The sequence below is a fragment of the Tamandua tetradactyla genome, chromosome 12, assembly GCF_023851605.1.
Source record: "Tamandua tetradactyla isolate mTamTet1 chromosome 12, mTamTet1.pri, whole genome shotgun sequence".
NCBI lineage: Eukaryota > Metazoa > Chordata > Mammalia > Pilosa > Myrmecophagidae > Tamandua > Tamandua tetradactyla.
This window is the reverse complement of record NC_135338.1, coordinates 71297575-71316200: the sequence shown is the minus strand read 5'-3', so window position 1 is coordinate 71316200 and position 18626 is coordinate 71297575. Positions and strand designations below refer to the sequence as shown.

The window sequence follows — 18626 nt, the reverse complement described above, 5'->3', positions numbered from 1 at the left end:
TCTCTTTCCTTTATCTCCCTTAACCATTTGCCGTGTTCTGGGGGTTTTATCTCAAAGTACAGGCTCAGCTCTTCCCATGCTCTCCTTCATTCATACTGTTTCCCTTCACTCTGCTTCCTCCCACATTCCTCAGACCCTCCTTGCTGGGTCCTGCCTTCCAACTTTATACATGGGACTCCCTCTCTTGGGACACTCCCTCTTCACCTGGTGTTCTAGTTTGCTAGCTGCCAGAATGCAATATACCAGAAACGGAATGGCTTTTAAAAAGGGGAATTTAATAAGTTGCAAGTTAACAGTGTATAGGCCATGAAAATGTCCCAATTAAAGCAAGTCTATAGAAATGTCCAATCTAAGGCATCCAGGGAAAGACTCCTTGGTTCAAGAAGGCCGATGAAGTTCAGGGTTTCTCTCTCAAGTCAGAAGGCACATGGCGAACATAGAGTTTCTCTCCCATCTGGAAGGGCACATGGCAAACATGGCGTCATCTGCTAGCTTTCTCTCCTGGCATTCTGTTTCATGAAGCTCCCCTGGAGGCGATTTTCTTCTTCGTCTCCAAAGGTCACTGGCTGGCAGACTCTCTGCTTTCTTGTGGCTGTGTCATACTTTACTTTCTCAGAAATCTCTCACTTTCTCCAAAATGTTTCATCTTTTATAGGATTCCAATAAACTAATCAAGACCCACCCCAATGGATGGAGACATGTCTCTACCTAATCCAGTTTTGCAGCCGCTCTTGATTGAGTCACATCTCCAGGGAGATGATCTAATTACAGATTCAAACATACGTACCGAATAGGGATTAGAAGAAATGGCTGCCTTTACAAAATGGGATTAGGATTAAAACATGGCTTTTAGAGGGGACATACATCCTTTCAAACCAGCACACCTGGCCAACTCTTACTCAGCCCCAGCAAAAAATCTCTTCCTCAGAGGAGCCTTTTCGTGTCACTGCCTAGTAGTTCTGAGGCACCAAGGACTTAAACTGTCATGGCTCTTATCACAATCTTATCATGTCTTTGTATACTTATTTATGTTTTAGTTTGTTTAAGGTATATAGTCCTCTTAACATCTAGATTGTAAACTCTTTAAAGGGGAAGGCCTGCTTTGTGTGTATGTGTGTGTAGCCTCCGGGGCGTGCAGTGTCTCAATAAATATTTCATACAACAACCTCTGAGGTCATTAGACATAGTATCCCCGTTTTGCAGATGAGGAAATGAAAGGACAGAAAGGTTCATTGCCAAAGGTCGCCCAGCTAATACATGGGAAGTCCCACCCTCCTTGCTGGTGCCAGACCAGCCTCTACAGTGACATCCCTTCTCTTGACCTAGTTTGTTTTGTGCTTTGGGCCTGTATGTAATACTGCTTCCTTGGTGTAGTTTTGGATAAGGACGTCTTTCCCTGACATTTCCATGTCTGTAAGTCTTACCTTCCTAAGCTAGATTGCAAAAGCGAGACTTTGCATTGACTCATCCTTTTCTTGAATTCCACAGTACCTTGGAGAAGACTTGAATACACCACATATTGAGTACATATGTATTGATTAGTTGATCATTATCAAAAGCCTGGCGAAGATTTCATCTATAACTCCCAAGTTAAATCCTTTTTTTCCTTTTTCTTCCTTTTAGTCTGCTCCCTAGCCAAGAGCAAGATCACGCCTCCGATTCAGGAGGGTTTCAGGAGGGTTTTAACTACTCCAGTTTACACAAGTTGGCCTTCTTCCTAGTGGATCTCAGTGTAACTTCTGGGGGAGAGCCAAGAATTTAAGGGTGTTCAATACCATGAGTAATTTCATGAGCTCCTGATGGCTAATTAGGGGTGATTACAGTTAAGAGGGTTTACTTCCTTAATAACCCCCCAAAAGGTAACTTTTTAAATCTTGATTGTTTTTTCCCCCTTGGCAAATGGAATTTTCTGATTCTCATGACTGTCTTAAGTTCTTATAATTCACCTACTCCCCTCCTTCCTAGTGAGAAGAAAGTTTGAAGTTGTCTTCCTGTTTTTGATTTTTTTTTTTTTGTCCAATACACAGAGAGCACATTTAATAGAAATAAAGACATACCTGGAAGCACACACCGCTATCACCTGGGGACTCAACTCTGGGGGCATCATGGGGTGAACCCATGCCAGGCCCTTCTTGCAGTGGGGCTCCGTGGGCCCCCCACCCCATCCCTGAAGCATGTGCCTGCAGTAGGGCTATTCTGTAAGTTCTTCTGACAATGTGCCTGTGGGAAGTACCAGTAAAAGGAGCCACCACATGGTGTGGAAGACCCTGAGCCCCTCAGGGTCATTGGGACCCCTGCCTGCTGGGAACATTTTGGAAACCACGATCTCGGAAATCTCTGCCTTTATTAGAAAGGGCCCTGGGCACACCTTGAAACCTTGCTTCATTTGTTTTGTCTTTTCCTGCAAGGAGATGCTGGGGGAAGAGGTGGCTGGTCCATGGCCTGCTTTGTTTCCAAGTTCCATTACACTCCAACCAAACCTCCCATCCTGAGCATTCTGATGCTATTAGAACTTGCTTTTGCAACTGTTGGCTTGCTTGACAATGCTTAGAAATTCTCTGTGGTGTGGACCTCTTCCTGTATCAGTACACCAGAATTTACTGAGCATTACTACCATTTATCTAGCATCACTGTGTGCCAGGCACTGGGCTAAGCATGTTACATCTGCACCTCTTTTACGCTTCAGAACAACCTGTAGTGGTTTTTTTAGGCAGTCTTTTGTTTTTGAACAACTTTATTGAGCTATAATTCACATACCGTGTATTTCCCCATTTCAAGTTACACTTCAGTGGTTTTAAAGAGTGTCCACAGGTTGTGCATTTATCATCACAATCTAATTTTAGAACAGAAAGAAACCCCATATCCTGCCATTACCCATCCCCACCCCACCCTGTAGTCCCTGCCAACCACTAATATATTTTCTGTCTCTGTAGATTTGCCTGTTCTGGACATTTCCTGCGAATGGAATTGTACAACATGTGGCTGTCTTGTGACTGACTTCTTTTGATGTTTTCAAGCTGCATTCACATGTAGCATGTGTCAATACTTCAACCCTTGTTACTGCTTGGCAGTGTTTATTTTACCTCCACTCTATGGTTGTGGAAACCAAGACACACAACCTGTGGTCAGGTTGCCTGGAATGAAGGGAGCTGGATTTCTAGGGCAGGTCTGCCTGAGTCCTCCTCCACTGTTAGCCTGAAGTGTGGGTTCCTTGCACTGGTAACAATCTACAAATGTCATCTGTGGGTCAGCACTGTGCTGGTGGCCCTCGTGTTCACATGTAATCACATTGCAGTTGGGAAATCCTGGTAACCATCACTGAGCAGTGGCTTTTTTTTTTTTTTAAGTGCCTTCCATTTACCCACTTCTGGTCTCCTTGGCCTGCTTGTACTCCTTAGGAGCCATCAGTACCTTTTTGGTCTCTAGAATATTCCTAAGCAAATGATGCTAAACATAACATTTTGTTTCTGTAGGAGTTGAACACCATTCCCACCTGCAGAAAACTGACAGCATCTCTGAGGAGCCATTGCTTTTTCCCCCAGCATCATGGTTTCCCACTTCATGGGGTCCCTCAGGTAAGTGGGGGAACTTTTATGTTTTTTAAGTTAAATGTAACATATATACAAAGCAAAGAAAGGAAAAGAAATGATTTTCAAAGTACACTTCAATAAGAAGCAACAGAACAGATTTCAGAGTTTGTTATGGGTTACCATTCCACTGTTTCAGATTTTTCCTTTTAGCTGCTCCAAAACACTGGAGGCTAGGAGAATTTTTCTTTTTTTTGTGAAAAGTAACGTATATACAAGAAAGCAATACATTTCAAAACACACCACAACACTTAGTTGTAGAATAGATTTCAGAGTTCCGTATGGGTTACAATTCCACAATTTTAGAGTTTTACTTATAGCTGCTCTAAGATACTGGAGACTGAAAGAAATATCAATATAATGAATCAGCAGTCATATTTGTTTGTTAAATCCTACCTTCTCTGAATAACTTTGGGGAATCTTTTCTTTTTTTTTTTTTTTTGCATGGGCAGGCACTGGGAATCGAACCCAGGTCTCTGGTATGGCAGGTGAGAACTCTGCCACTGAGCCACCCTGGCCCGCCCCGGGGGAATCTTTTAAGTAAAGAAAATGTGAGCATGAGAAATTTGAAACTTGAGTTTTACTATGTCATTTCTCATAGTAACTGGCCTTACGAGTCTGCATATCCCTGATGTTTTTGATGTAACAGGTGCTCAGGTGCCATAGTTTGATATTCACAAAGGCTTCGAGGCCTCAGGAGCCTTGTGCTGTGGTGAGACCAGGTGGCTTGGGCTCTGAGCTGTGTCCTGCTATGTGCTGGGACACCTTTTGTAGGCCTCAGGTTTTTTTGTTTTTTTTTTTAATTAAGGTATGACTAGATCAGTGGATATTTACCATGGTTTAGGCGACAGAATTACCTAAAGAGCTTTAAAAAAATATATCCTCTCTGTCCCCGTCCCCACAGATTTTGACTTAATTGGTCTGGTATTTTTATTATTTATTTTGGGGGTGCATGGTCCGGGAATCGAACCCAGGTCTCCCGCATGGAAGGCGAACATTCTACCACCAAACCACCCGTACACCCTGGTCTGGTATTGTTCAAAGGTGACTTCTCATGTCCCTTCTGCTCAAAATGTCTGGGACTTTCTTCTGCATTTTTCATTTCATCCTTACATTAACCATGTGAGGTAAGTAGAACAGGTAGTGCTATCCAGTGCTCAGAGAGTTTGAGTCATGGGTGCCAGGTTCCTTCACTTGGCAATCAGGGTAAGAGCTCTGAGTATTTATTTGAACTGCAATGTATGTTGATATTGTTTTCAAACTTTTCTTTTTTAAGTTGACAGAACTCAGTTTAAAAATTTTCAACCACAATCCCATGTCATACCCCAAATATGTAGGATAATGGCAGTATTTGATATTATGAATTCATTTTAGGAGTTCAAATTTATAGTATTTACACATTTTGAGAACAAAGAACCTGTTCTGATAAGCACCAAAATTTGAGATCAGTATTTATGGATGAAGGCTTATACATTAGCCTTAGCCTCTCGTTTTGTTTTTGAACTTTGATTTAGTTGCATGGAATTAAGAGAATTATCTTACGTACTGGTAGGCATTTGCAAATGGTAACATTTATTCAGTAAAGCTCATCTTGCAATTTTAGGATTCTCCTTAAATAAATTGATTCAGAGTTTGTGAAGAGTCAAATCACTGAAAAATACTGTAGTTTTTTTTTCTCTTTTCAGAACTGTAGGTTAACCCCCAAATACCCAGAATTTACAATAAAAAGTAAAGTGGCCTATACTCTGTTATTGTGATGGTGCCATATGTGATTGCACAGCCATAGCCAGGGCATTTGCCAAACAGATGCTCTTGGACCCATGCCGGGCAGTGAGTTGAGTGTAGTGTGTGTGTGAGAGAGAGAGAGACAGAGAGGGCTTTAGTTTGTAGTTGCTTGTATAATTTTACATGCCCAAACGTATGCAGGCCTGAACTCCAAAGACCCATGCAGGGCTACAACTCTCTTTATTAATGATATATTCACTAGCATGTCAGATACAGTCAGAGAAGTCAGGAAAAGCAGCATTAGAGTCCTGTGCAAAGTCCAGCCATGAACAGAGAAGCCTAAGTTAATGTTTGGTGGTGTCTTCAGGGTTAATATTAGTATAAATTAGTATGTGTGTAGTTTCTAACGTTGGTTAAAACATTGTTTAAAAGCCATTTGAAGACATGAAATTTGCATCCAGTTTGTGGAAGTACCAAAGTACTGCTGTGAAACTGTAGGGCTGGGAGAAATGCTTTTGGACCATGGGGCCAATTGGGGACCATGGCGAATGTGAGCACTAGGACCTGATGCGGAGCCAAGAAATGAAGGACACAGGCTGCTACTGAATGGGATCGAAATGAGCAAACTGACAATCAAAGGTGGTAAGCCAGTGTAAGTCTGGATGCCATGAGAAAGGTCCCTAAAAGTCTTGGGAACCCTCAAAAATGAGGCCACCCAGGCTGCAGAGGAAGGACATTTCTTGGGAGAAGTCCCTTCTGTAAAGTATTTGCTTTATGTCCTGGAATTTTAGTTGATGCCCCTGCAAACAGCAAACCTCCAATAATGATCTAAGTTCTGCCTGCGGTATGGAGCCCATCTCTCTTGGAGAGAGGCCTGAAGGGCCTCCAGGCTATGAATTCTTTCAGAGACATTGCCTACAGGTTAGAGGTCAGTGGGGTGGGAGTGGTTGAAAGCTGGATGAAGTCTTGCTACCCTAGCGGTGGAACTCTGGAAGTCTTAGCCTCCAGCCTTGACATCCTGCTGAAGAACTTGTTTGAACAGGGCAGCTCAGCAGAACTTTAAGGACTGGGCGGAAGAAGATGTGACTTATGAGGACGTGTGATTCTTTGGGGGATCTCAGCTGGAGGTTGCCATCGAATCTTCTTTTAAATAAGCCAGGTATACATAAATAATTTCATATATGTTTTTAGTGCTGTATAAATATATTTTAACCTAGGGAGAAAAATCTGGATCATCTTTTGTTTTAGGTGCTTTTGAAAATGTTCTGGGGAAAGGGCAAGGGTTACTCAGTAGATGAGAAATGCACACACACACGTGCACAAATGTTAAGAGATTTTTTAATATTTACCAAGGAAACCAAATGCATAAAGGTCAATTGGAAAAGCTCAAGGATTTCTCTACCTGTAGAGGAAATGGGTGAAAATTAGAAGTTAGCTGCCAAGAAAATCCCTGAGAGGAAAAAACATTTAAGGGGATTCACGATTCTGATTTGCAGAGATCTAGTTTCAAAATTCCTCCCCAGGTTTTGCTAGACTGTGGAGAAACAGAAAGCAACCTTCTCAATCATTGGGGGTAACAGAGAAAGCCTGACTATTAACTAGCAAGTATCTCTCTGCCGTGCTAGAGTCTGTAGTAATAAAAGAATCATAGTTAACTCCAGTAGCAAAGGAGATACTAATATTTTAACTCTGGGTGGAACTGGTTGAGGGTTGTCGTTGAACCTTGGACAAACCCTGGGTGCCATGAAACTTGCAGGGCAAATAAAATCTGTTTGGACCCAAAGAATAGGCCAAGGCTAGATTGTGGAATGTTTGTCATCTGTTATAAATTAGAGAGGAAACGACTCTATGTGATACAGAAGTGTTTATATTTCTTAAAAACTTGCTCCAAATTCCGTCTCTCTTTTTGAATGCACAACCGTTATTTGTTCGTTCATGGATTGACTAGAAGGAAACACAGTTTTTCTCCTGAGAAGCAGTGTAATAAATGATGATGACTGCCTACCAAGACCAGCCAATCAAATCTCTTTTGAGCCAACAGGTTGTTGAGGGGCTCCTCCTTTACCTCGTGGAATGTTAGTGTGGTTGACATAGTTCATGTTGGAAATGAAAACCGGGAAGAAAATAGAGCTATTGAAAATGCCAAGCAAGTTGTTAAGGCAGAAAATAAGATTGATTTGGTGATTTTTTATTTTCAGTAGTTTTTGAAGAAACGCAGACGTAATTAGAGAGATTACGGTTAGATGGTGATTTTTATAGATCCTAGGAAGGAGAGTTCTGGATCGTTTTAAGGGTTTTACAGGTTGATGGCCTTAGGTCGGGTGTCTGGTTTTAGTCTTCCATAACTTAAGGCTTTGCGTTTCCTTGATATACACTTCATTAGAGTAATACTCCTTTAATGCTTGTCAGCAGCTTGGCTCAGAAATGTGACTAAAATGGATTGTGGAAAAGAGAAAGGTGGCTTTTCATGGGGCAACCGAAAAAGATCATGAACACAGAAAGGAAGAAGGAAGTGGCTTAAGAAAAGGTGTTGTTTAGTGTGTGTGTGTGTGTGAGAGAGAAGTCCAAAATAGTGATACTTGAGGTTTAATATGTGAGTGAAAACTGTGACATTTGCCTGATACCTTTGAAGGGTAAAGACATATGTAGTCGGGAGGGGTCCTTGGGTCCTCAGTGTCCCCATAACAGTGACCAGACATAGGGAGGGTGGGGATGGGGGAAGGGAGGAGGACATCAGTGGGGTGGGGTGGGCACGAGGCCTGAATCATGTTAAACTACATGGTGTTCATAAGGCGGGGCAGAATTTGTGGACCCAAGCATCTGAACCACTAGCCAGCTGATGCTTACTAAATATTTGTTGAATGTTGAATGAATAAATTAATCATTGCTCTTTATGTAAAAGATATAAAGTAGAAACTTTTTAATCTCTCCTCACCAGGATGGTTATTTATAAAAGTAGGTTAAAGCTGGAAATCCTACAGATGACCCCCACACACCTTTAACAGTTTATTTTTAACTTAAAACACATGTATATTCACTCACCAATTTTTTTTGATATGAGGCCAAGCACTTTTCCTTTGAGCCCGAACCCCTGATGGTCTTTCTTGTACAAACTGCACCCATAAGCATTATCTAAGGTCTCCATTTAGGTTTCTTTAAAGTGGGGTGAGAATTTAAAGATATTTGCAAAGCAGTCTGAATGCAGAATCATTTTAGATTTTTACTATTTTTGCCCCTAATCATTTACAGTTATCTCATCCACACCTCATTTGCCAGCAGTTTATCCTTGGCCACTTGCCTTGATTGAGTCTTTCCAAAATTCAACTTAGTTTTTGTCGAAGCAGCTAAGAACTACTCTTTTCTTCTTGTGCTGTGCTTCGTCGACATGTGCGCTGTTTAAATACTCTGTAATTAAAATGCAGGAGCAACTGGCATCCACAGGTTTGGAACGTGGTGAACCCTGTATGTGATTACAGCTCATCTGGTGGGAGCAGAAGTATGCAGATGACCTAGCAAAGGGCTTGCTGGACCCCTGTCTGTGGGAAACCCAGGAGGAGCTGTCTGAATGGGAGCATGGAGGATAGGAGGAAGTAAAGAGTGCTTTGGAGGACTGCCCTGGCAACCCCTGAGCTATGAAGTGATGGCAAGCATTCAGACGATATCGATTTTTCTTTCTGCCTGGTACAGCCCAGCGTCGGGGCCCCGTCTTCATCACTCCGTGCTTGAGTGTGGGATTAGTGAGAACATTCTGTACCAAGAACGGTTCCGCGGAGTCAAGGTGCGATGACTGCGTTGCCAGTGACTCCTTCCCTATGTACCCTAGTGGATTCGTAGCTTTTGGTTTACCTTAAGCCCAGGCATTAGAACCAAAACTCCAGATTGTGGAAATATCCCTTTTAGGATTTCTCTCTATTTTTTTTTTACGCAGTTTTTTTATTTTTCCAATAGGGATTCTGGGATGCACTTAAAAAACACTTAGTTGTTGGGAAAAAAAGTCACAGTCACGGTGTACTTTGCATTTCTTTAATGACTTGTATTTCCTCCTTCCATCCCTTTCTTCCTCTCCCCACTCCTCACTTCTTTTATCCTTTCATTCTTTTTGTGGGTGCACGGTGCTTTTTTTTTTTTTTTTGACCTAGGCAGGCTCCGGGAATCGAATCCAGGTCTTTGGCATGGGAGACAAGAATTCTGCCACTGAGCCACTATTTCCCAGCTCTCCTTTCATTCTTTTATTCACTAGGTATTTATGATTAGCCTGGACTGTGGACCAAGACTGTGCTGTAAAGATTCACCAGAAACCATAGCCTCAAGAAACCCGCCCTTAAAAAGGGGAATTAATCAAAGGATGCTGCATTTGAAAAGCAGCCCCATAACAAAACACCTCACTTTTCCAGAGGCTCTGCTCCAGAAAATGCAAATGCCTGCAAGAGTTGAGAACCTGGAAATAAGCAATACAAACCAGCATGCTGTTAGAATACGTGTCCCCTTGTCCATGCTCTAATGTGGAAGTGATACTCCATGAAAGGCAGACAGGTCTTTTCCTAGAGCTTGTTGGGTCTTGGTTTTGCCCTAGCTCGGCTGTCTAATGGTTTCTGTGGGCAAGGTGGACTAGAAGGGACATGAGGAAGAGGAGGCAAGTTCACCCACAGCCCGTGCGCCATGGCTGGTGGCAGGAAGGAGACCACAGAGAGCCAGCTGGCGTCCCAAAGCTTCAGCCTCCTGGAGCTCTTGGACATAGCGGCAAAGACTCTGTTATAAGCCAAAGGACACCGTCTTCAGCTGCACAAATCGATCGATATTCACATGGTGACTCTGAGCCATCGAAGAAAGGTTGCTTAAGCTCAGCATATGCCAAGATAGATGGGGAAAGAAATAGAATCCATTTTTTTTTACTTCTAAGTTTGGGATTTACACGGAAAACTGCAATCATTTTGGAATTTAGCCTGCTCTTCAGTGAGGTTGGATAAATGAGGCTTTATCACATCCATTTATTTTCTGATTGTTCTTATAAGGAACGACAGAAAATGAAACAAATGTGTGAAGCCACATATGGCAGCATAGAAGGCCTGGGGAAGAAAACTGAGGTGATAAAGTGGTGAACGCTTGGTTTGTAGAAATGTTTTGTGCACTAATGGGGCCCCAGAGCACAGTGGTTAAGAATCCAGGCAAAGGTTTGAAGTCAGGCTTTGCCACCGAGTAGGTGTGTCAGCCTTTGGTGAATGACGTCATCTCTTTGTGCCTTGATTTTCTCACCTGAGGAATGGGTATAATAGAAGTATCCAGCTCATGGGGTGGTTGCAGAGACTAAATGAAGTGGTTCTTGTAAGTGCTTAGCTCAGTGGTGAACATTTTTTAGGCTTCCTTGGCTAATGTTATTTGTAACCCATCTTCTTCCTTGCTGCCTTTATTCTTTTTTTTTTTTTTTTTTTTGGGTGCATGGTCTGGGAATTGAACCTGGGTCTCCCACATGAAAGGCAGGCATTCTAACCACTGAACTACCCATGCACCCTGTCTTTATTCTTAACTACTGTCGCGTGAAGGCAAAGACCTGTGAACTGAACGTGGTAAAATGCAGCCTTAGCAAAAATTTTTGATCTCCTGAGTACAGTAGGTGGGGATTTCATTTCAGTGCTAAGATATTGGCTCTCTTTTGCTAACTTCAGTATAGTTTTATTAGTGATCAAATTGCTCCCAAAATATCTCTTGGGTTGTATTTACTGAAGAAGAAAAGAAATAAAGGTGGTTTGTTTTTTTTTCCTGTTTTCCTGGTTTTGTTACTTGATATGCTCAAGCGGGGTTGAGTTCATTCAGGTAATCTGAGGTACACAGTGGCTGTGACATGAGCCCACCCTCACTGGAGGTGGACTGAGGGCGTGGGGAATTGGCCAAGTCAAATACAGAAGCCCGGAGTCCCAGTTCCATGATGTAAATCTTGTACTGAATTTCGATGAGCATTATTTTCTACGCGAGGAAATAAGATGATTGAGTATTTAAAATCTACATCATTACTGGGTGAGTGGCATGACTTTTTTTTTCTTTCTTTTTGGTGTGAACTGTTGGGCTGTTTCTTGACTGCAAGGTGAATCAGATAGTCTTGGTAGGAATGTGGCTTCCTCCACCACTTGGAGGGGAGCGTGTGATTTGTTTGCCAAAGTCCCTGGTAGCCTTCAATCTGTCAAAATGTTGCAAGCTGGAAGCAGTTTGCCAAAGCAAACTATCAAAGTGAAATAACACACGAGTTGCACACACACCGACTCACACATGCTCTCCTGTTCCCCACACATTCATTTCGATGTTAGAAGGAACAAGGATTTGGGCTGGATTGCCAGTGTTATAAAGGGGTGTGGTCACAGCCACAGACTCCCTATTAGATAGGTAGGTGTGAGCAGGGTGCGGGATCTTAAAACGGAGTCTGCCAACCAAGGGTGGGAAACTTCCAGGCCTTGGCAGAATTTCCTTTGGCCCCTGGGGTTATATATTGCTCTGGCTGCTGTAATTGCAGCCCAAAGAGTAATTACCCCTCTGGGAGAATTTATTCTATTCCATTCAGAGCAGAGACCATTTAATAACTAAGGTTTTATCCCAGAATGAATTTTATTGGATACCCCTATATATTTTAGCTTCAATAGTGCCCAGCTAGATGAAGAAGTATGTGAACATTTAAATATAACTTATGTCGGTTTTTTTTTGCAACGAGAGACACCGACATTGTTGTCATATCTCATGTCAATCCTGTAAGAACAATGTTGTTTGAATGTTGCATAGACATTTAAAAGCACAACTGCTTTTTATAAATCCCTGTAGAAGAACGTTTAAAAGTTCTCAAAGTTACGTTGGAATTTTAGAATATGTTTGTTCACGCTATTTTCACTTATCTTGAAATTTCCTAAGTTTTCAAGGTGATGGAAACATCACTCATTAGTTCAGTGAATTAAGTTTTTACCATTATCAGGCCCTTTGCTTGCTGCTGGGGAATAAATTAGTGACGAACTCCCTGCTCTCGTGATGCTTACATTCTGGTGGTGGTGGTGGGGATTCAAATAAAGGCATAATGGGAAACAGGGAGTGCGCGCTGAGAAATATGAATAGGCTTTACTGGGGGAGGGAGCGCTGTTTTATATAGAGTTAGGAAAGCCTTGTGGAGAAAGGAAATTTTGAGCAGAGAGCTGAAGGAGGTGAGGGAACAAGCTGAGGAAATATCTGGGAGCTGATTTGACCAGGCCACCTGGATGAAGTTCCCCTGAGACAGGAAAACCTAAAATCTTTCCTCCTCTAATCTTTCATTTCCTCTCCTGCTTTAAGTCCCCTTTTATCAGTTGTGGAAGTGCAACTTTAATCAGTGGTTATGCAAAACTGTGCCTGATTGCGTGACAAATGTGGGCTTCAGTATGTGCCAGAGCTTTTAGGAGCTGAGGTGTAACACATTTATGGAGCTGCCAATTTTTTTTTTTAACCAAAACTGCACTGATCTGGTTTTTCTTTTTTTCACATGAGTAAACAGTGCCAGAATGTATTAAGATGATTCAGATTTGTAAGAACAGATTCATAATGTGAATTTGTTCATTTGTTGTGGTCAAGGCAGCATATTATTCCCACTTTACAGATGAGGGTACTGAGGCATAGAGAGGTGCCTTTTGCCAACCACAACCAAGGAATGTGGACTCCTGGGTCGTGATACACATGCTCTTGGTTTAGAGGACAAGGCAGCTCCAGTAAGGATATACTAGAACACTAGACTCTAACTGTTCTTTTCCCATCACTGTCTTCAGACCTACTCTATTGGATATTCCTTCCTCATCCCTGGAAGACATCTTGGGCAGCTTTTCTGGTCAGTTGCAGGTTTAATAGACAGTTTCATTTTTGAGTCTTTAAAAATCCAAAAAAAAGTTTGTGGGGTGGGTTAGCATGAGGTGGGGTACAGATACCTTTACTGGTTGAATGCCTGTCTTTTTAGTAAATGGTTTTTGGTCTTAATCTAAGACTTCAGTAACTTCTCTATTTGGTCCCGCACTGAGCGGCACGAATCTGTGTTCCTGTATATTGGATCACACATAGGCCATTTGTATTATTTTAGAAAGTTCTACTGGACAACACTGGTTAAATTCTAAGGGAGGGTTAAACCCACTCTTTCATCCTTTTCACCATATAAAAACATTTTATATTTTCCCAAGTAGAGTCCTTACTTGGAAGAATTTTGTCTACAGATAGATTGCATTAAAAAGAAAGTCTAGTTGTATATAAAAATTCTGTTTTTTTCCTCCTATTTAAACCTTCTTTCTTCTCCCGAGCTGTGCCCTGACCAGCCTCAGAGACCTGAATTGGGGAAAAGAGGGCTTGGCTGGTTTCTTGACACCCCTAGTTCCCTTTCCCACCCCATGCACTCTGCCATTGTTAATTCCTCCAGGGTGGAGCAGGATAAGGAGAGGTAACTGGGCAACGCAATCTTGATGGATTGATGCCCATGGCAACCTGGTGCTGCTGCCCTCGGGATGGCAGATTTTTATGCACTGGCTTCTTCTTAGAGCACTTTTGCTGGGCATGTAGAGAAGCCCCCTCACTGGGGTCTCCTGCTATACCATAGCCTGGCACAGGCCATATCATCACCTTATGACCACCCCCTCCCTCAGCCCCTGCACTCCAGGGATACACACCACACATTGCCTTTCTTTTGGGGTCTTCTAACCCTGTGGAGCAAACTTCTTGGGTGAGGTCCTCTCAGGGTAATTCAAGCCCAGCTTCTTTCCGTGCTACCTGTGTATAGCGTTCTTGGGGAAAGCACAACATCTCCCGGCCCCCCAGGCATTGGAAGTACACGCGCCTCCTACCCCAGCCCTCTCCCTCTCTCTGCCCTGTCAGACATCCAACCAGGTTTTGGCCTTTAGATGCTTTTCAGGTCAGAATCATGCACCATTTTTTACAACCCAAACACCAGGCGACCCAGAGTAAGTGCTCCATATGAGTGCTCCCCTTGTGTGGGAGGTCGCCCCACTATTTCCTCCCTGTAGAGGAGGAAAGGGGCAGTGCTCAGCTCTCCTGCATCCCTCCCCAGGGAAATCCACACCTACTTCCCATTCCCTCTTAGTGTGCACAGGCTGGAGGTGGGTGACGGTCTATGGCACCTTCTTTACAGGTCCTGAGTGGACGGTCCAGCCCTTATATTTGCAGTATGTACATACTCTTCACCCCTGGTCTTCAGCTTTGAGGACTCAGCTTTAAGACAACAGAAAGTCTGCATTTAACATCTCATTACGCATCCCTTATTCCCTGCTCTTATCACATCACACAGTCTCTACCCAGTCTGTCCTGATCCATTCTGTGTGGTGTGCTGGGGCCTGGGCATATTTGGATGTAAAAGGAGGAGGAGGATGGAATTTGGGTATTCTTAGAAAGGGAAGAGAGGTGGGGTTTTTTTTTTCTCTGTAAAGGTTTTATTGTGCATGGGGAGGGGGCTCAGTCTTTCTTGGCAGCTGCTTTCCTCATGGCAGTCAAGAGGCTGCTCAGCTCCTCCCTGCTCCTCTTGGCTCAGCTGTGTGTTCCCACCCTTTTCTTGATGACCTCAAGGACCCATGTGTTCTTGGAGACTTTGAGCAGCACCTGGGCAGGCTGCTTGAACTGGGTGAAGCAGCCACTTCTCCACGAATTTGGGGGCTTGGTGAGGTGCCTGTGGTGGCACCCATGGTTCGGCTTCTCTCGTTCTTGGCTACCTCCTGGCCCTTGCTGGTCCCCCCAGCCTGCTGAGGGGTAGCATGGAGCTGTGCCTGTTGATTCTCAATGGCTGCTGAGCAGCACGGAGCTTCTTGAACTGCACAAGTCCCAACCCCATATTCACGCAGGTTTTGCTTATGTCCAACCCAACATAGTGAGTTTTTCTTTGACACAGGTGGACTGACAGTATTCACATCTCTCAGTTACACTGATGTCCTCACAAAGATCAGGAACCACTGGGGTGTTTGCTCTATCATGTCTGTCTCACTCCTGAAAACCTCTGACTTAACCCACTATGAAGGTTGAACCATAAAAGAGGTTCTAAAGACCACAACTGAGGTGGGCCTGTGTCCTTTTTTATAGGGCAGCTTAAAATAATGCCATTGGTGATTTGAGACCAAGAGACTTGGGGCATTTGTCTTAAGACTCTTTGTCTCTCCTCTGACTTACTAGCTAGCCAGGTGCTTTCACCTCTGTCATCTTCAGCAATCCTTACAGCAGATAGAAAATTGAGGATCAGAGAAATGAACTGGTCCAGGAGCACCCAGATTGAATGGCAGTGTTGGGATTCTAGCCTGGATATGTTTTAAATCAAGGCTTCACACTCTCTCCAGCACATCCTGCTAACTCAGGGCCAGCCAACTCTTATTTCCTACCTTCCCTTTATTTGATGACAAGCTCTAATCAGGGCTGGTGACAGGGGACTTAATACAGTTAATCCCACCCATGGATAACAGATGGAGCACTGAAGGGCTTAGGACAGGCAGAGGAGAGGTTCTCAGGAAAGTTTGTAGTATAAGGAGAGGAACTACCCTGGCCAGGCTCAGAACCTCACTCCCCACATACACCCATCTTACCACCCCCAGAAGGATCAGAACCTGAGCACTTATCTGTGCTTGGCACAAGGCATTATCTTAGTGCATCCTCTCTGAATCTCCCAGGCCATCTCTATAATTATCCCATTTTACAAGGGTGGAGACTGGGGCTCAAGAAGGTTAAATGTCCTGACCTAGAAACCCTGCTGTTAAGTGGTGAAGGTGGGATTTGATCCTAGATCTGCCCCATGCCACGGACCTACTGGCTCTTTCCACAGCACCGTGCTGTCTGGTGGGGCTGGCCCTTTGCATTTTAATCGGGCCGCATCCCAGGTTCTAGGTTGGTATGGTATTTCCCTGCAATGAGATGGAGAGTGCTGCTTTGCATTCTGCACTGCTGCCTGGAATGCACTCACAGCCCAGCCTGTTGCTGTTTCCCTCCTCAGTGTCCTGGGTCCTCTCCTGCTGCTCGGATTCCAGCTCGTCTGCCCACAACTCTCCACTGAACACAGAAAGGTAAGCCAAGGCCGTGCAGAAGCTTTTCTTCTGCATGGGGGTGGGGGTGGGGGCTGGGATCATTCCTGTCACCACCCTGAACTTGTCTTTATTTGGAGGTGAGTCACATGCCCTGAGAGGAAGCACCATTTACAGAATCTTTACCACTCCTCCCACCTCATCTAAGTCCCTGGAGTTTAAAGCTGTATACCTGTGTCAGTCTGAATGGGACATTGGAGGAGAGATCAATGAAGAGACTGTACAAAGGTGTGGGCAGGGCTTAGAGACCTCCATGGAATGACACACGAGCAGGGAGTGTTTACCGCCTTTAGACCTGGAGGGAAGAGGGGAGTGGATGATTAGAGAGAGAGCACACAGGAGAGCACAAGAGAGGGAGTGAGTGTGAGCAAGTGAACCATAGCTGGTAGCTGCCGCTGTAGCCAAGGCTGTAACTATGCAAAAGGACCCTATTAGGGAGTCATGGTCTTTGGTAAAGAGAAGCAGCTGCTGGGGACCAGTGGGAGGGAGGAAACTGGGAAACAACCTGGTCTTTTTTTTCTTCCTACCCTCCATCTCCTGCTAGTGACTCTGGCTGAACCCAGCCAGTAGGTAGAAAACAAGAAACCTTGGTGCCTTCCCCAGAAACAAGCCCCAGGACCACAGAGCTGGGTGGAGAGGGATGGACACAGCATTTGGAGGGACAAACAGACAGTATCAAACTTCCCTTCAGGCTCTGCGTGTTTCAGTGAACAAGTCACTGTTGCCTAAACAAGCCCAATACTGTCTTGCAACAGAGCAGGTGCTTGACAAATGTTTCCTTAGAAATAGATGTAGGATAAGACTCTAGAAAGTCTGAGAAACTTCCTAAAATCCCTTTCTGCTACTTCGGAGCTCCGCATGTCTTCTTGTAATGAAATGCAGATACCCTATAGATCAGCCATTTGTATCTGAGCATGAATGTGTTTGTTGGATCCTTGCCTGAGACAAGGTTTTGGTAGGTGAAGCCTGGACAAGAAGGGGCTGAGAAAAGAGAGTATGTGCACTGGTTTGCCTAGATCTGACCCTTTTTTGGGAACACTTTGGAAACCTACTTGTCTGATTGGTCTAATTTCTTTTAGGTCTGTGGATTGTGTTCTGGATCTGTTTTTCTGGTCCAGGCAGAAGCCTGGATTGTATGGTATTCCCTATAGGATGGCAGGTCTATAAAAGCAAGATCTTACCTGTCCTGTTCACTGCCATATTCCCAGCTCCTAGAATAGATGTTGGCATGTTGTAGGTGCTCAATAAAATACTTAATTGAATGACTGAATGACTAAATAAATGGAAAACCTGGCCAAGGTGTAAGTATCATTTTGTTGGGTTCACTTGGAAATCTATACTCCTTGTTTCACTCCATCCATTCCTAATTCCAAAAATCAAAAAAGACAACTGTTTTCCATATGGAGTTTTATTATTTATCACTGTTTTTGAATTATTGGGGTTGTTAATCCTAATAGTTGAATCATTCTACCTATGTTGTTATTTTCTTCTCAAATAGAATACCATAGTTGAAAATATTTTACAAATAATCGATATCTTTTGCTATCCCTCTTCAATTTTTAAAAAATTAGCCTGAATGATGTATGCATAGCATGAAAAAAAGGTCCCCAGATAGGTATTGTCCTCTTTTCTAAAATGTTTGTTCCAAGAAATGAAAGAAAAAGAGAAAAAAGATTTATGAGTTGCCTTAGAATGTTGAATTTAAAAGTTGCACATAAAGTATCATATTTTGTATATATGGTACCTTCTTGTCAAAATGTAATTAAGAATTATGAGGTTGGTAGTTTTTTAAAACAAATAATTCAAAATCATTTATAGACTCCTTTCCTTGGAGGACATACATTTTAGAACAGTTCTCAAATATAATAAATATATGCATTTTGGCTGCCAAGGTTGTCACCATTCACCCAAAAAGAAGGAATTCAGTGCTTTCTTGGGTGGTGGATTTCTTCTTGTTGATGTTTTTTTGGAGCTTTGTGGAGCTGTGGCTGCCGTCCTGCTGACGTGTCAGAAGCCTGGCAGCAGAAGCAGTGTAGGCAGCATCAGCATCCATTTATTCTGACAAGATAAGAAATAAGGAGGTGCTGTAAAGCAGGGGTCAGCAAGTTTGTTTTCTGTCAAGACCCAATTGTAAATATTTTAAACTGTGTGGCCTATTAAGTCTCTGTTGCAACTACTCAACTCTGTTATTGAAGTGCAAAAATGGTCATAGACAGTACATAAACAAAGGAGCGTGGAGTTCAATAAAATTGTATTTACA

The 18626-nt window shown here is 43.3% G+C and overlaps 1 protein-coding gene across 2 annotated transcripts in view; it reads left to right on the top strand.

The window, feature by feature from the left end:
• Nucleotides 1–18626, top strand: part of THSD4 (thrombospondin type 1 domain containing 4) — a 691564-nt gene that overhangs the window by 25535 nt on the left and 647403 nt on the right. For both annotated transcript variants that reach the window (XM_077123893.1, XM_077123894.1), the window contains exons 2-3: nucleotides 3474–3575; nucleotides 16279–16348. In XM_077123893.1, coding sequence (XP_076980008.1) covers nucleotides 3547–3575; nucleotides 16279–16348 — 99 coding nt within the window. In that variant the 5' untranslated portion in view covers nucleotides 3474–3546. The remainder of the gene's footprint in view (nucleotides 1–3473; nucleotides 3576–16278; nucleotides 16349–18626) is intronic.